The sequence below is a fragment of the Rhinopithecus roxellana genome, chromosome 12 (genome assembly GCF_007565055.1).
Source record: "Rhinopithecus roxellana isolate Shanxi Qingling chromosome 12, ASM756505v1, whole genome shotgun sequence".
Taxonomy (NCBI): Eukaryota; Metazoa; Chordata; class Mammalia; order Primates; family Cercopithecidae; genus Rhinopithecus; species Rhinopithecus roxellana.
In genome coordinates, this window is record NC_044560.1 from 56,296,517 (window position 1) to 56,313,410 (window position 16,894).

A 16,894-nucleotide genomic window follows, 5' to 3' on the forward strand; every position below is an offset into this window, starting at 1 on the left:
ACTACCACCATCAACAACAACAACAAATGAAGCAAGACCAGAACCAAAATCTCTTGACTTCCAGCCTAGAATACTTCTGTGGGTGACTCACCCTGTCTTGCCACCGCACCATGTACCCTTTCGCTTGGCCTCAGGCACAGGTATCTAAGAGTGATTCTTTCACTGTTGCCAAATCCAGCAGCAGGTCATGTCACTGTCTGAAATGTCAAGAGCTGCTTTTGGTGGCTGCTGAGTTGCGTCTCCACAGTCCTTGTCTTGCATTCCCAAGACGAAGCCTAAAAGCCATTGCCAAAGTTAGGAGAGCAGCCAGAAGGGAGGGCTGGCAGTCAGCATCTTGCCCTAAGATTCCTTTGCAATCAGATTAATAATAAAATATGTTAAAAATAATAATAATAGGCCGGGCGCGGTGGCTCAAGCCTGTAATCCCAGCACTTTGGGAGGCCGAGACGGGCGGATCACGAGGTCAGGAGATCAAGACCATCCTGGCTAACACTGTGAAACCCCGTCTCTACTAAAAAATACAAAAAACTAGCCGGGCGAGGTGGCGGGCGCCTGTAGTCCCAGCTACTCGGGAGGCTGAGGCAGGAGAATGGCGTAAACCCGGGAGGCGGAGCTTGCAGTGAGCTGAGATCCGGCCACTGCACTCCAGCCCGGGCGACAGAGCGAGACTCCGTCTCAAAAAAAAAAAAAAAAAAAAAAAAAAATAATAATAATAATAATAATAGCTAACACATAGTACCTTCCATTTGCCAACACTTTTCTATGTACTTGCGTGGACTCAGTAATTTAGTCCTTCCCCAAGCTCTATGAGGAAGGTACTACTACGATTCCAGCTTATATAGATGAGAGGACTGAGGCACAGAGGTTAACTAGCAAGTAAGTGACAGGGGCAGGATTTTAACCAGGCATTTGGCTCCAGAGTTTTTCAGTATGACATAGTTTACTGCTATTGTCCATTTGTAATTTAAAAAGTCTTTTAGCAGGATTACTATGTTATCATCCGTTGGTAATTTTAAAAGTCTTTTAGCAGGCCAGGTGTGGTGGCTCACATCTGTAATCCCAGCACTTTGGGAGGCCAAGGTAGGCAGATCACTTGAGGCCAGGAGTTCAAGACCAGCTTGGCCAACATGGTGAAACCCCATCTCTACTAAAAATACAAAAATTAGCCAGGCATGGTGGCGCACACTTGTAGTCCCCGCTACTTGGGAGGCTGAGGTAGGAGGATCACTTGAACCCAGAAGGTGGAGGTTGCATTGAGCTGAGATCATGCCACTGCACTCTAGCCTGAGTGACAGAGTAACAGAGCAAGACTCGTCTCAAAAAGAAAAAAGTTTTCTAGTACTTTAACGTTTATGAAGTGAGTTCAAGTCCATCACCTCATTGAACACTTGCAATAACCCAGCAAGGGGACCGAGGCTCAGGAAGACAAGGGACTTTATCAAGGCCACACTGTGGCAGAGCCCACCCTCTGGAGCCTGTATTCAGTCTGATAACCATTCATTCATTCATTCATTCTTCTTTTTTTGTGATGAGGTCTTGCCCAGGCCGGAGTGCAGTGGCGTGATCTTAGCTCATTGCATGGAGTTGTTACTGACCATTTTTCCTAGGAGTCATGTCAAAGTTCCTTGGCTCACAATAGGCCAAGCAGAGCAGTATGGTAGGGTCCACAGCAAGGCTGGGTATCTTTGCTAGGAAAAGCCCTCATTTATCCTGCTAGGCTCTAAAGTCCCTTCCCACTCCCACCTGTCACTGAAGAGACTCCAGAAGGGGATGCTGTGGAGACATTTATTGAACGTTTATGGGACTGGTCCACATGGGTCAGGGTTGGGTGCAGACGCTTCCTCAGGTCTGCCTGGAATGTCACTGGTGGTCACTGTGGCCATGAAGCAATGATGGAGGAGGCGTTTGGAGTTCACAACCTGCCCCTCATTGCTCTCCAGCTGTGGGTTCGAGCAGGGGTAACTCTGCCGAAGAGGGCTCACTCTTGGCACTTCTGCCGCCATGCCTGTGTTCACACCTTGGCAGTCAGGAGAAACCTCTTCAGGGCCTGGAAAACAGCAAACTGAGGGTGTGGGGCTCTCTTCTTCCCCATCAGGATAACACCCCCCAGCTGACTTCTCTGGTGCTTACTTTGGGCAGTGCATCATTTGTTTAACATGTATTTATTAACAATACACCACATCATGCACTGACAGCTGTCAGTGTTGCTCAAGAACTTGTAGTTTGGTGGAGGAAACAGACAAGAAACAATCGTTAAGAGCTATGAAGACTTGACCTTCACCATAACCTTATGAGGTAGGTACTATTAGAAATCCATTTTATAGATGAGAATACAGGATTACCACACAGCTAGTATGGAGGGGAGTGTTGGACATTTTTAAAACATAGATTGTTCTCGCTTTGAGAATAGATTCCATGCTTCTCTTTGTCAAGAGACTTATCTTCTCTTTTCCTCTTAAATCAAAGCTTGAAAGGAAGTCCACTTGGCCTTTTGTCTACCTTCTATTCACGACTTGTTCAGCTGCAACTTACTTGGTTCTGCCCCCACTATATACCTTCAAACTATTTGTCACTAAACCCATGGTCACTTTTAAATCCTCATCTCCCTTGACTTATCAGGAACATTTAACATTATTTATTATTTTAAATTTTACTTTACCGGTTATAGGACTCTGATTCTTTTTTCCTTTTTCTTTTTTTTAATCAGGAGCATTTATCTATCTTTCTAGATAAAATTGTATCAAGTGTTTAAGCCAAAAATTTGAGTCATCTCTCGCACCTTCTATCTCAGCCCTTTCACAAAGCCAGGTCCTGCTGGTTCCACCTAATAGCCATCTGCGGTATCCACCCATTTCTCTCCATCCTCAAGGCTACCACCTTAGGTCAGGCTTTCATCTTCTTCTGCCCAGACCCCTGGAACAGCCTCCAGTGGGGGCCCCTCCATCACGTCCTCCATGCTGTAGCCAGAGAGATCTAAGATCTTTCTAAGATCAAGTGATCTTAGAAATCTATGTACTAAGTGATCTATGTACTGTTCTTTCTGAAAGCTTTCAATCTCTTTCCATTACCTGTGCTCCTTGAGATGGCATCTCATTGTGGCTTTAATCTGCATTTCCTTAATGACTAATGAAGTTGAACATATTTTCATGTGCCTATTTGCCACCTATATGCCCTTTTAAAAAAACTATTTTATTTTGAGATAGGGTCTTGCTCTGTTGCCAAGACTGGAGTGCAGTGGCTCGAACATGGCGCACTACAGCCTTGGCCTCCTGGGCTCAAGTGATCTTCCTACCTCAGCCTTCTGAGTAGCTGGGTCTACGGGTGTGTAGCACCATACCCAACTTTTTTTTTTTTTTTTTTTTTTTTTTTTTTTTTTTGTAGACATAGGGTCAGATTATATTGCCCAGGCTGGTCTTGAACTCCTAGGCTCAAGCTATCCTCCTGCCTTGGTTTCCCAAGTTGCTGGGGTTACAGGCCTGGACATTTTAAAACATAGATTGTTCTCTGTTCCTCTTTAATGAAGTGTCTGTTCAAGTCTTCTGCTCACTTTCTAATGCGATCATTTGTTTTCTTAATGTTGAATTTAGGGTGTTCTTTATATATTTTGTTTTATTTATTTATTTATTCATTTATTGAGACGTATCACTCTGTCATCTAGGCTGGAGTGCAGTGGCATGATCTCACCTCACCACAACATCCATTTCCTGGGTTCAAGCGATTCTCCTGCCTCAGCCTCCTGAGGAACTGGGATTATAGGCTTGTGCTACAAGACCTGGCTAATTCTTCTTGTATTTTTAGTAGAGATGGGGTTTCACCATGTCAGCCAGGCTGGTCTCGAACTCCTGACCTCAAGTGATCCGCCCACCTGGGCCTCCCAAAGTGCTGGGATTACAGGTGTGAGCCACCACACCCAACCAATCCTTATATATTTTGGATAAAAGTCCTTTGTCAAATATGTGAATATATTCTCCAGTCTGAGGCTTGCCTTTTCATCCTCTTAACAGTATCTTTCACAGCATTAAAATTTTGAACTTTGATGAATACTGGTTTGTCTTTTTAAAAATGTATTGTGCTTTTGATGTCTTGTTTAAGAATTCTTTGCATAACCGCAGGTCATGAAGATTTTTCCCTGTTTTCTTCTAAAAGTGTTAGAGTTTTTTGGTTTACATTTAGATCTTTTTTGAGATAAGTTTTGTACAAGGTGTGGGATCTAGGTAAAGGTTTATTTATTTATTTTTTTTTTTTAGACGGAGTCTTGCTCTGTCGCCCAGGCTGGAGTGCAGTGGCCGGATCTCAGCTCACTGCAACCTCCGCCTCCCGGGTTCACGCCATTCTCCCGCCTCAGCCTCCTGAGTAGCTGGGACCACAGGCGCCCGCCACCTCGCCCGGCTAATTTTTTGTATTTTTAGTAGAGACGGGGTTTCGCTGTGTTAGCCAGGATGGTCTCGATCTCCTGACCTCGTGATCCGCCCGTCTCGGCCTCCCAAAGTGCTGGGATTACAGGCTTGAGCCACCGCGCCCGGCCTGGGTTGCAATTTTTATGTTTACTATGTTAAGTTTTGCAATTCATGAACATAGTGTATCTCTCCATTTTAGGTCTTCTTTGATTTCCTTCGTCAGCATTTTGTAGTTTTTTTGTTTGGTTGGTTATTTTTAGAGACAGGGGTCTCCGTCTGTTGCCCTGGTTCGAGTACAGTGACATGATCATAGCTTACAAGTGAGCCTTGAACTCTTGGGCTCAAGGGATCCTCCCACCTCAGCCACATGCCATCATGCCTGGCTAAGCATTTTGTAGCTTTCTCTTTTCTTGAGACAGAGTCTTGCTCTGTCACCCAGACTGGAGTGCAGTGGTGTGATCTTGGCTCACTGCAGCCTCCGCCTCCTGGACTCAAGCGACCCTCCCATCTCAGCCTTCCAGTAGCTGGGACTACAGGCACACACCACCATGACCTGCTTTTTTTTTTTTTTTTTTTTTTTTTTTTTTGTAGAGACAGGAGTCTCGTCATGTTGCCCAGAATGGTCTCAAACTCCTGGGCTCAAGTGATCCTCCAGTCTTGGCCTCCCAAAGTGCTGGGATATTGTAGTTTTTAACATACAGACCCTGCACATGTTTTGTCAAATTTTACCTAAGTATTTCATTTATTTTGGAGTAACTGTAAATGGTATTATTGTGTTTTTAGTTTGAGTTTCTAATTTTTTGTTAGTAGTATATATAAATACAATTGATGCTTGGCTTTGACTTTACTGTAACCTTGCTAAACACATTTAGTTCTTTTTTTTTTTTTTTGATATGGAGTCTCGCTCTGTCGCCCAGGCTGGAGTGCAGTGGCACAATCTCCGCTTATGGCAAGCTCCGCCTCCGGGGTTCATGCCGTTCTCCTGCCTCAGCCTCCCGAGTAGCTGGGATTACAGGCACCTGCCACCATGCCTGGCTAATTTTGTTGTATTTTTAGTAGATATGGGGTTTCACCATGTTAGCCAGGATGGTCTTGATCTACTGACCTCATGATCTGCCCACCTCGGCCTCCCAAAGTGCTGGGATTACAGGCGTGAGCCACTGTGCCTGGCCCAAACACACCTAGTTCTAACAGGTTATTTTGTGCATGTTTTATAGACACCTTGGGATTCTTCGTTATTTAAGCTTTCATTTTAAGGCATTCCAACTGGTACAGGGATTTACTTCAACCTTCTCTTCAATACAACAATCCTTTTAGCTGAATCCCATATTTAGCCTTTTCCTGATTACCTTCCATGGATAGAGGTGTTTTTTTAAAAAAACAAGACAAAACAAACCCAAGGATTACAAATTTGTGAGTGAAATACGGCCAAGAGTGATGGAGTTGCTCTCTGCAGTATTTCAGGTATACTCTAAATAAGTTCTACCTTTATTGACTCAACATCCATCTCCCTGTGGCTTTCCCCACTGATTTCAGCTCTGTTCTCTCGATCCTCATAAAAATGTCTGATCCTCTTGTCCCAGAACAACCTGGCAGAGATCTGAGGCCCTAGGCTGTGAGCCCGGCGTCTCCTCTGTTCTAGGCCAACTATCCCCAGCTCTTTACCTAATCCTCACATGACCTGGTTCCCAGATCTGAAGTAGTCACCTGCCTCTGATCACCTGATTGGTCAAAGTCCATCTCAAATTATGGGGCTCTGAGCAGCTGGCCAGCCAGGGCTCTGGGGAATCCCCCGGGCTTCCAGGAGTTACGAGACCTTGGCTCAAGTCCTTATTCTGGTATTAAATCATTGTGCTACTTTGTGCCAAACCCTTCACCTCTCTGGATCTGTTACTACTTCATAAAATAGTGTAGAAAATACAACTGGCCTAATTTTTCTACTTCTTTTTCTTTGAACTCCAAGTTCTGAAGGATTCTGTCTACATAATAGACTGCAATTATTAAGTACTATTTTTTTCCATTCTGTATTAATCAAAGAGCTCTGATCAGCAGGAGAGCACCTATGTTAATTACCCCCTGGAACTGATATAATTCTAGCTCAAAGAGAAGAAACTTGGTCCCAGTAAAACCTTTGCAATGTTGTAGCCAGGTGCAGTGGTGCGCGCCTGCAATCCCAGCTACTCAGGAGACTGAGGCAGCAGAATTGCTTGAACCTGGGAGCCAGAGGTTGCAGTAAGCCAAGATGGTGCCATTGCACTCCAGCCTGGGCAAGAGGGCAAGACTCCGTCTCCAAAAAAAAAAAAAAATTGTTTGGCCGGGCGCGGTGGCTCACACCTGTAAATCCCAGCACTTTGGGAGGCCAAGGCAGGTGGATCATGAGGTTAGGAGTTCAAGACCAGCCTCTGGCCAAGATGGTGAAACCCCATCTCTACCAAAAATACAAATATTAGCCGGGCGTGGTGGCAGGTGCCTTTAATCCCAGCTACCCGGGAGGTGGAGGATGCAGTGAGCCGAGATTGCGCCACTGCACTTCAGCCTGGGCGACAGAGCGAGACTCTGTCTAAAAACAAAACAAAACAAAAAAAACCTTTGCCATATTGGAGATTGCTCAAGAATCCCCACTGCTATGTTTGGGGACCCTCAGGAAATTGAAAACCAAAGTCGGGAACCTACAGAATAGACGATAAAAAGTTATTTCTGAGATGTGATGGCTGCTGAGTTCTATCCAACTGAAAGTTAAAATAGATAATCACTCCTTTGCTTCCAGACCTTCTACTCTGTTAATGTGACCTGAGGTTCCACTCACTTTTTTTTTTTTTTTTTTAGCAATTACATCACATTTTTGGCTTATGCGGGAAGCTGTTAAAAAACAAACAAACAAACAAACAAACAAACAAAAAACGGTTAGGCCAGGCGTGGTGGCTCACACCTGTAATTCCAGCACTTTGGGAGGCTGAGACGGGTGGATCACCTGGGGTCAGGAGTTCGAGACCAGCCTGGCTAACACGGTGAAACCCCGTTTCTATTAAAAATACAAAAATTAGCCAGGTGTGGTGGCAGGTGCCTGTAGTCCCAGCTACATGAGAGGCTGAGGCAGGAGAATTGCTTGAACCCGGGAGGTGAAGGTTGCAGTGAGCCAAGATCACACCACTGTACTCCAGCCTAGGTAACAGAGGGAGATCCCATCTCAAAAAAAAAAAAAAAAAAAAAAAAAGGTTTTTTAAAAAAGAAAATGGTATGTTTGAGATTACTAACATGTAAACATTGAAGCACCTAATAATAATTAAAATGAGAACTACTAATTGGTAAAAAGCCTGCTATGTGTTTGAGACTAATTAAATACCAGTAAGCACCATTTCTAGTTTTTGCAACAACTTCCTTAGTAGGAATGATGGTACACATTTTAGAGTAAATTGAGGTCGAGAGAAAAATGACTTGCTTAAGGCCACACACTGAGAGCAGCAAGGCCAAGATTAGAGCCAGGTTTTCTGGCATCTCTGCTCAGCGCTGTGCCTTCTCTCCTTTCTCCAAGGACCTCTGTGGCCAGTCCCCCATTACCTGGGGTTCTCAACCCTGAACATGGGCCTAGCCTGTGATGACCAGCTTGGAAAGGAGTTCTCAGGTTCTCCCCGTTTGGAGATGAGTCAAAACAAACTCATCACTGAGTGAGGCACGTTTGGTTCCTTGGTGTTACCTCTCAAGTATGGTTAATTAAAAAGCAGTGGGCTCTGGGGTGACATGACTGAGCCTTCTGTGGAAGGTGGGAGGGGCTGATGAAAGTCATTCTGCAGTATAGGGACAGCTGCTGCAGGGAAAGGTCTCTGGCTGGGAGGCAAAGGCTTGGCCACCAATTGGCTGGGTGACCTTAGGCACATAACGGCCTCTCTCTGGGCCTCAGCTGCCCCATCTATACAGTGAGAGCATCAGACTTTATTTTTAGGAGTCTTTGAGTTCTAGTTGATGAGAATGGCTGACTAATGACCTCTTCACCAACACCTTTCAGAAGAGCATAAGAATTGTACTCTTTAATTTTCCACCCAATGTTTTAGTATCTTATTAAATGTACCTAGATATCACCTCTACACTAACCTCACTGACCTCATCTGCAAAATGGGAGTTGATAATACAGGCAGAGTAGTTGAGCAGGTTGAAGGGGATGATGTGTTTGAAGTCCTTAGCACAGTGCCCAGCTCAACAGCAGGAACTCAGTCACTTTTCTGATCTAGCCACTTCCTCACAAAGTACCAGAATAAGAAAGTTATGGTCTTCATGGCCATCTCAAGTTAAAGTTATGGTCTTCATTGCCATCCCAAGTTTGGGGATGGGATGCGTGTGGGGGTGATGGGACAGAGTACAGAATGCCTGGGCAGGGAAAGAAGCCTGTTTCAGAAACTGCTTTTCCATTTACACTCTGCTCTTGCCAAGGCACTCCCCACCCCACCCCTGCCTCCATACTCAGAGATAAGGACCCCAAGGGACAGTGCAGTGATCATAGGCTTTAGAGTCTGGGAGATCTGGGTTGACATTGCCGTGACACATGCTCACTGGCTGTGTGGACTTAGTTCATCTCCCTTGGCTGAGCCTTGGTTTCCTCTGCTATAAAGTGGGGGTAAAGGCCTCTCTCTATGTCCTATTGAAGCGCAAGAGAGCAAACAGGAATGAAAGTCTGTCAACAGTAAAGCTCTGATGAATGTAAGATAGTGGGCCTATAACCGTCTCAGATGCAGAAGGAGGCTCCTGGGTTGATGCTCTGGGTGCAGAGGGAAGGAGAGGACAACACTTAATGAAGAAGAAGGGGAGGAACTAAGAGCTGAGTTTGAGCAAAAGGCAGAGAGAACCTAAAGTTGTTATTTAGTAAAAGGTCAGGCAATGCACTTTTCTTCTTAAAAATAAGAAGCAAAAAGCAAGAGGACATGCTGTCTCAAATCCTCGTGACTGAATAATCCAGCTGGTGGCTGAGCAGTGAAAAGCAGGAGGATGGTTTCCACTCACAGGGCCGAGGGATGAACTGTACTCCCCTTGAGCCAGAAAAGTAGGACCTAGGGGATTGGTAGGGTGGGGTGAGCCTAGGAGCATAGAGCACAAGCCAGAACATCCCACAGTCCTGCTCTAGGAGGATGGAAAGAGCAGGACTTTGGAGGCAGAAAGACATGTTTGATTTCCAGCTCCACAATCACAAGCTATGTATGACCCCTTGTGCAAATTATCTAAGCTCTCTGAGACCTGATTTTTACATCTGTAAAATGGGTTATAATGAGACCTACCTCACTGGGATAGCTGGAAAGATTAGAGGAGATGGTGCGTGTGAAATTTCAAACAGTATCTGGCACATTGTAGGGATGCCCTTTTCACAGCAACAGGGATAAGGAGAGGAAGGAGGGTGAAGGGGAGAGTTGGCTCTGTCACTCATTCGGTGACTTTGGATCTCAGTTTCCTCATCTGCAAAATGAAAGTAATAACATGATCTATACCCTACCCAGTTACCATAAAGAGCAAATAATATGGTACATTTAGAGCTAGTTCATTCCTTTTACCTATGGTATCAATATTTCATTATTCTATTATACCACAGTTTATGATCCATTCCTCTACCTATGGACATTTAGTTTCCAATGTGACAGGTTCTCAAGATGTCTGTCCTCTTCTAATGCAACTATTTCTTTAAGGCAGCTAATTAGAAGTAGAATTACTGAGTAACAGGGTATATATATAAAACTAACAATTCTATAATATTGATAATAACATATTGATAATTAATTATATAATAATGAAATATATTATATATAATTATATATAATATATAATTATATGTGATATATCTATCTATTATTAGATATATTATTTAAATAGATAGTACCAAAATTCTCTATAAAGTGGTTGTACCAATGTATACTCTTACCAGTAGTATATGAGAGTATCTGCTTCCCCCACCCCAACCTTCCAAACTTCTCACTTTTAATATGATACATTTTTGGGCTTTTGCCAATGTAATTTTTTTTTTTTTAAATAAAGATGTTTCTTTTTTTTTTTTGAGACAGGGTCTTGATCTGTCGCCCAGGCTGGAGTACAGTGGCCGATCTTGGCTCACTGCAACCTCCACCTTCTGGGCTCAAGCAATCCTTCCACTTCAGTTCCCCAAGTAGCTGGATCTACAGGTGTGCGCCACTACGCATGGCTAATTTTTGTATTTTTTGTAGAGACGGGTTTCACCATGTTGGCTAGGCTGGTCTTGAACTCCTGACCTCAAGTGATCTGCCCGCCTGCACCTCCCTAAGTGCTGAGATTATAGGTGTGAGTCACAGTGTCTGGCCTGGATATATCATTTTTGAATTGCATTCCCCTGATTATTAGTAATGTTGAGCATCTTTTCATGTGCATTGGGCATTTGTATTTCTTTTTTAACGAATTAAATTTTTCTCATCTTTTAAGGTGTACTTGTATCAATCCTGCCTTGTTTTATATACAGTTGATTCTCATTATTCAAGGTAGTTATGTTCTATAAAGTCACAGCAAACACTAAATTAACAAATACTGAATTATTGCTCCTAGGAGAAATAAGAGGTTAGGTTCCTGTGAGTCTCTGGTCACATTTTTGTCAACTGATCAATATGTAACTTTGTTTTTCTATGTGTGTTTCTGTTTAAAGTGACCTTATTTAATATGTTATTGATTCACTAACATTGAACTCATGGCCAACAGCACTATAACCTAAAATTCATGTCTCTAAAACAAACAAAAACAGGCTGGGCACAGTGGCTTACACCTGTGAGCACTTTGGGAGGCCGAGGTGGGCAGATCACCTGAGTTCAAGAATTCAAGACCAGCCTGGCCAACATAGTGAAACTCTGTCTCTACTAAAAATACCATAAAAATTAGCTGGACATGGTTGTGGGTGCCTGTAGTCCCAGCTACTTGGGAGGCGGAGGCAAGAGAATTGCTTGAACTCGGGAGACAGAGGTTGCAGTGAGCTGAGATCACACCACTGTACTCCAGCCCGGGTGACAGATCAAGACTCCATCTCAAAAAATAAAAATAAAAATAAACCAAAACAAAACAGTGAAATGACCAATTAAAAATAACAAAAATGCAAAAATCATGGCACTAAATAGACTGAGAAAAGGACACTTGCTTATACTATGAGAGCTGCAAAGAGAAGGCAGAGCATACCTTATTCAATATCACCTAAGATACATGTATAAAACAAATTTTTTGCTACTCTGTGCATGCACACATTTACAAATGACCTCAGAATTGCCTTGAATATTGATGTTGACATTACAAGTAAATTTTAGCAAGTAGGCAAATTTGCAAATACAGAATTGGAGAATAATGAGGACTAATTGTGTATGTGTGTGTGCGTGTGTGTGTGCGTGCATAGATATTTAATGTAATATAATATCTTTGCAGTCCATCACTTTTTTTTTTAACTTCACATACAGTGTCATATTATTTGTACTTGATGTAGGGACATTCGCCAATCTTTTCCTTTATTTTTTAGAAAATTGGCCGGGCGCGGTGGCTCAAGCTTGTAATCCCAGCACTTTGGGAGGCCGAGATGGGTGGATCACGAGGTCAGGAGATCAAGACCATCCTGGCTAACATGGTGAAACCCCGTCTCTACTAAAAAATACAAAAAACTAGCCGGGTGAGGTGGCGGGCGCCTGTAGTCCCAGCTACTCCGGAGCTGAGGCAGGAGAATGGCCTGAACCCGGGAGGCGGAGCTTGCAGTGAGCTGAGATCCGGCCACTGCACTCCAGCCTGGGTGACAGAGCGAGACTCCGTCTCAAAAAAAAAAAAAAAGGCCGGGCGCGGTGGCTCAAGCCTGTAATCCCAGCACTTTGGGAGGCCGAGACGGGCGGATCACGAGGTCAGGAGATCGAGACCATCCTGGCTAACACGGTGACACCCCGTCTATACTAAAAAAAATACAAAAAATTAGCCGGGCGAGATGGCGGGCGCCTGTAGTCCCAGCTACTCAGGAAGCTGAGGCAGGAGAATGGCGTAAACCCAGGAGGCGGAGCTTGCAGTGAGCTGAGATCCTGCCACTGCACTCCAGCCTGGGCGACAGAGCGAGACTCCGTCTCAAAAAAAAAAAAAAAAAAAAAAAGAAAAGAAAATTATACATTTTATACAAATTCCTATATTTTAATTAGTCTGTTTCTGGACTCTTTCTAGTCTAGGTTTTTCAACTTTGGTACTCTATTCTCTACTCTAGAGTTTCTCAACTGGTACTATTGACATTTTGGGCCAGATAATTCTTTGTTGCAAGGTACTGTCCTCTTTATTACAGGCCGTTAAACAGAATCCCTGGCCTCTGCCAATAGATATCAACGGTATCCCTTCCCCGATTGTGACAACCAAAAATGTTTACAGACATTGCCAATTGTCCTGGGGGAGCAAATTTGTACTCAGTTTAAAACCACTGCATTGCCCAATTCTATTTGCCAATTTCTGTGCCAATATCACAAAACTTATATTTTTAAACAGAAATCCTATATTTTTAAAAATGTCCTGCTGCCTGATAGAGCACATCCCTCCTCTTCTTTGTTTTCCAAAATTGTGTTCACTCTTCCACCTGTATGCCTCTAGATTAACTTTAGAATTAATTTGACAAATTCCATGAAACATTTTAATTTATTTTTATATATAGGTTAATTTAGGAAAAACTGGCATTTCTATGATATTGAGCCTTTCTATCCACATACATGCCATATATCCCATATAGTCAGGTTCTTTTATGTCTTTCGTTAACCTTTCTAATTATTCTCTATAAAAGGTGAAACAAGCTGTGTGCAGTGGCTCACACCTGTAATCCCAGCACTTTGGGAGGCCAAGGTAGGTGGATTGCTTGAGGCCAGGAGTTCGAGACCAGCCTAAGCAGGATGGCGAAACCCCATCTCTACTAAAAATACAAAAAATTAGCCAGGTGTGGTGCTGCTATTCAGAAGGCTGAGGTGGGAGAATCACCTGAGTCCAGGAGTGCAAGGCTACAATGAGCTATGATCATGCCACTGCATTCCAGCCTGGGCGACTAGAGTGAGACCTTGTCTCAAACAACACAAAAAATGTTGAAGCCTCAACTGTCTCTGGTCTTCACCAGGCTGGGTCTACATGCAGACATTTTTCTCTTCCCCTGCCACTGCCTCTCAGGTCTTTCTCACTCCAAGGGGAGCCAGCTGAATCCTTCCACCCTCAAAAGTGACCCCTCCTGCTTTTCGCTGCTCAGACACAGCTGGATTATTCAATCATCAGGATCTGAGGATTCTTGTGCTGTTGCTTGTTGTATTTTTATTGTTAACTTGGAAAGTTCGTGTTTACAAATGATGGCATTCAGCCCTCTCTTTCTCTGAGAGTTGGCTACTACTACCTCCCTGATGCCTCCTGTCACCCTTCCTTCGTCTTTTTTTTTTTTTTTTGAAAAGCAGTCTTGCTCTGTCACCCAGGCTGGAGTGCAGTGGTGCGATCTCGGCTCACTGCAACCTCTGCCTCCCAAGTTTGAGCGATTCTCCTGCCTCAGCCTCATGAGTAGCTGGGATTACAGGTGCGCACCACCATGCCTGGCTAATTTTTGTATTTTTAGTAGAGACAGGGTTTCGCCATGTTGGTCAGGCTGGTCTTGAACTCCTGACCTTGTGATCTGCCCGCCTTGACCTCCCAAAGTACTGAGATTACAGGCGTGAGTCACCGCACCTGGCCCAGAGACTTGTATCTTTCACAATACCTTTCAGGAAGTTGTCAAAATGTGTGCAAAAAAGGCTTGTGAAAAAGCAACACTTTTTTTTCTTGGCCCCTTAGAGGCTCTTGATAACCTATACTAATGAATAAATGCATAGTCTGGAACATCAGATTATTTTAAAAAAACACATACACACCATAAAAGTGCTTGTATTTCGTTTCTGATAAATTATGAGTTTGGAAGCAGCAAATTTTAACAATTAATTATATTTTGTTTGAGTCAATATTAAAATCAGTTTGCATTCCCCAAGGCTAAAATTAAAACATCATCTTAGGAAATCCACAACATGGATTAACCTTTGTGTGACAAATGGAGTGTTGTCTACATTAAATTATTTTGACAAACACTGTAAACATGAAGCGTCTGGGATGGAAATGTTTAGATCATGAATCTCCTGAAAAATGTGCTGCTGCTTCTGCATATTCCAGGAATAGTCATGAGGCAAATGTTCCAAACATCGTTTCTACATTTCTCCCCACTGAAAAGGTGCTAGTTTACTGAATACAAGGACATCACCTGACAACTTCCTTACCTGCTGTCTGTAAGCTCAAGCCCAAGTCCAACTTTGTGTGGGGCTTAGAGCTGATGAACAGGTAGCAGAGCACAAAGGCGGTAACAATGAAGGCGAGAAGGACCATTGCTGCTACAGACAGGCCCACGAGAGCGCCAATGCTGGGGAGAGAAGACCACATGGGAGCTGAGAGTCAGGAAGGGACTCGGGAGGCAGATGTTATAGAAGTGTTGTAGCTAGGCTAGAATGAGTCTGCTGGGAAGAAAATGTACAGAATAAAAATATTTTTTAAGAAATTTAGGTCAGGCACAGTGGCTCATGCTTGTAATCCCAGCACTTTGGGAGGCCGAGGCGGACGGATCACTTAGGGTCAGGAATTCAAGACCAGCCTGGCCAACATGGTCTAAATACTAAAAATACAAAAATTAGCCAGACGTGGTGGTGGCTCCTGTAATCTGTAATCTCAGCTACTCGGGAGGCTGAGGCACTAGAATCACTTGAACTCGGGAGGCGGTGGTTGCAGTGAGCCGAGATCGTGCCACTGCACTCCAGCCTGGGTGACAGAGCAAGACTCTGTCTCAAAAAAAAAAAAAAAAAATTAGTGTTGTGTTGTAGGAATCAGCTTTGACTTTTGCTTTGTCCCTACTTATCTTAAACAAGCTTTCTATGCTTTAGCATGGGAAAGAAATTGCACCAACTATACGCAAAGGACTCACCACCAAGGACTCATACCTGACCCCGCTCAGCAGCACCATCTCCTTCCCTCCCTACTTTCCTCACCTGCTCCCATCCCAGGGAGCTAGAGATGGTCCTAGGGGACCCCCCATACTGCTGTTTCTTAAGAATCAAGACACATATAGTAGGCCTTAGTTAAAAGCCAGCTGTCCTTCGTTTAGGTAATTTCTTTTCTTTTTGTTTTAAGACAAGGTCTTTGCTCTGTTACCCAGACTGAACTGCAGTGTTGCCATCTCGGCTCACTGCATCCTCAACCTCCTGGGCTCAAGCAGTCCTCCCACCTCAGCCTCCCGAATGGCTGGGACCACAGGTGTGTGCCACCACGCCCAGCTAATGCTTTTGTATTTTTTGAAGAGATGGGGTTTTGCAATGTTGCCCAGGCACTTGAGCTCAAGCAATCTACCCACTTTGGTCTCCCAAAGTGCTGGGATTACAGGCATGAGCCACCACACCTGGCACCTTGTCCCACCGCCCCCCAGTCCCCTGCCCTTTTTTTTTTTTTTTTTTTTTTTTTTAAATAGAGACCAGGTTTTCTGCATTGTCCAGGCTGATCTTAAACTTCTGGCCTCAAGCAATCCTCTCACCCCAACCTCCCAAAATGTTGGAATTACAGGCATGAGCCAACCGTGCCCAGCCAAGCCTCAGGTAACTTCTGACCCAACTTCCATGGTTCTGCTCACCACGTCAGTGTCACCTCCATGTCTCAAATACCTCTCCACTGCTGGTCCCTCACCCTCTAACCTCACTGCCTCTGCCCCAGATCAGGCCTTGGTCACCTGGTCTGAAGGAAGAAACAGCTTCCTTTTTTCCTCCCACAACACTCAACACAATACTTCTGATACCAGATGTATGGGTTCTGACACCAGATGTGGGTTTTCCCCCACACATCAAGCAAGTCTCCAGCAGACACCAGCTGGGTGTCCTATAATTTGATTCAATTCTGGCACCATCTCTAGGCAAATAGTGTCAGCTCCCACAGGTTACAGCCTCAGTCCCACAAGACTCCCTCCTGCCCTCCCATACCAATTGCAAGTAGTAGGTTGTCACTTATACTTCTGACCCCCTAGCTATAAATCAGTGTGCCCATGGCCCCTTCCTTGGGTTTGATTAATTTGCTAGGACAGCTCACTGAACTCAGAAAAACACTTATGTTTACCAGTTGATTAGGAAGAAGGATATTACAAAGGATGCAGATGAATGGCCAGATGAAACAGATACATAAGGCGAGGTACAGGGGAGGGGCGTGGAGCTTCCATGTGGTCTCCAATCACACAACCCTTCAGGGACCTCCACATGTTCAGCAATCCAGAAGTTCTCTAAACCCTGTCTTTGGGATTTTATCGGTGATCAACTCAACCTCTGGGCCCTTTCCCCTCCCTGGAGGTTGGAGTGAGGTGGGGCTGTAAGTTTCAGTGCTCTAATCACATGGTTGGTTTCCCTGGCAACCAGCCCCCATCCTGAGGCTCTCCAGGAGCCCACCATGAGTCATCTCATTAGAACAAAAGATGCTCTTAC

General features: G+C 44.2%; 1 protein-coding gene across 3 annotated transcripts in view; it reads right to left on the reverse strand.

The window, feature by feature from the left end:
- The window catches only part of SHISAL2A (shisa like 2A), a 34,443-nt gene that overhangs the window by 10,171 nt on the left and 7,378 nt on the right, over nucleotides 1-16,894 (reverse strand). The window contains exons 2-4 of one of the 3 annotated variants that reach the window (XM_030941954.1): nucleotides 14,666-14,805; nucleotides 9,662-9,836; nucleotides 1,917-2,047 (exon numbers count right to left, since the gene is read on the reverse strand). In XM_030941954.1, the coding sequence (XP_030797814.1) occupies nucleotides 2,041-2,047; nucleotides 9,662-9,836; nucleotides 14,666-14,805 (322 nt within the window). In that variant the 3' untranslated portion in view covers nucleotides 1,917-2,040. Of the gene's footprint in view, nucleotides 1-1,776; nucleotides 2,048-9,661; nucleotides 9,837-14,665; nucleotides 14,806-16,894 lie in introns of those variants that run through there. The other 2 variants (XM_010372129.2, XR_004060359.1) reach the window with 2 other exon arrangements.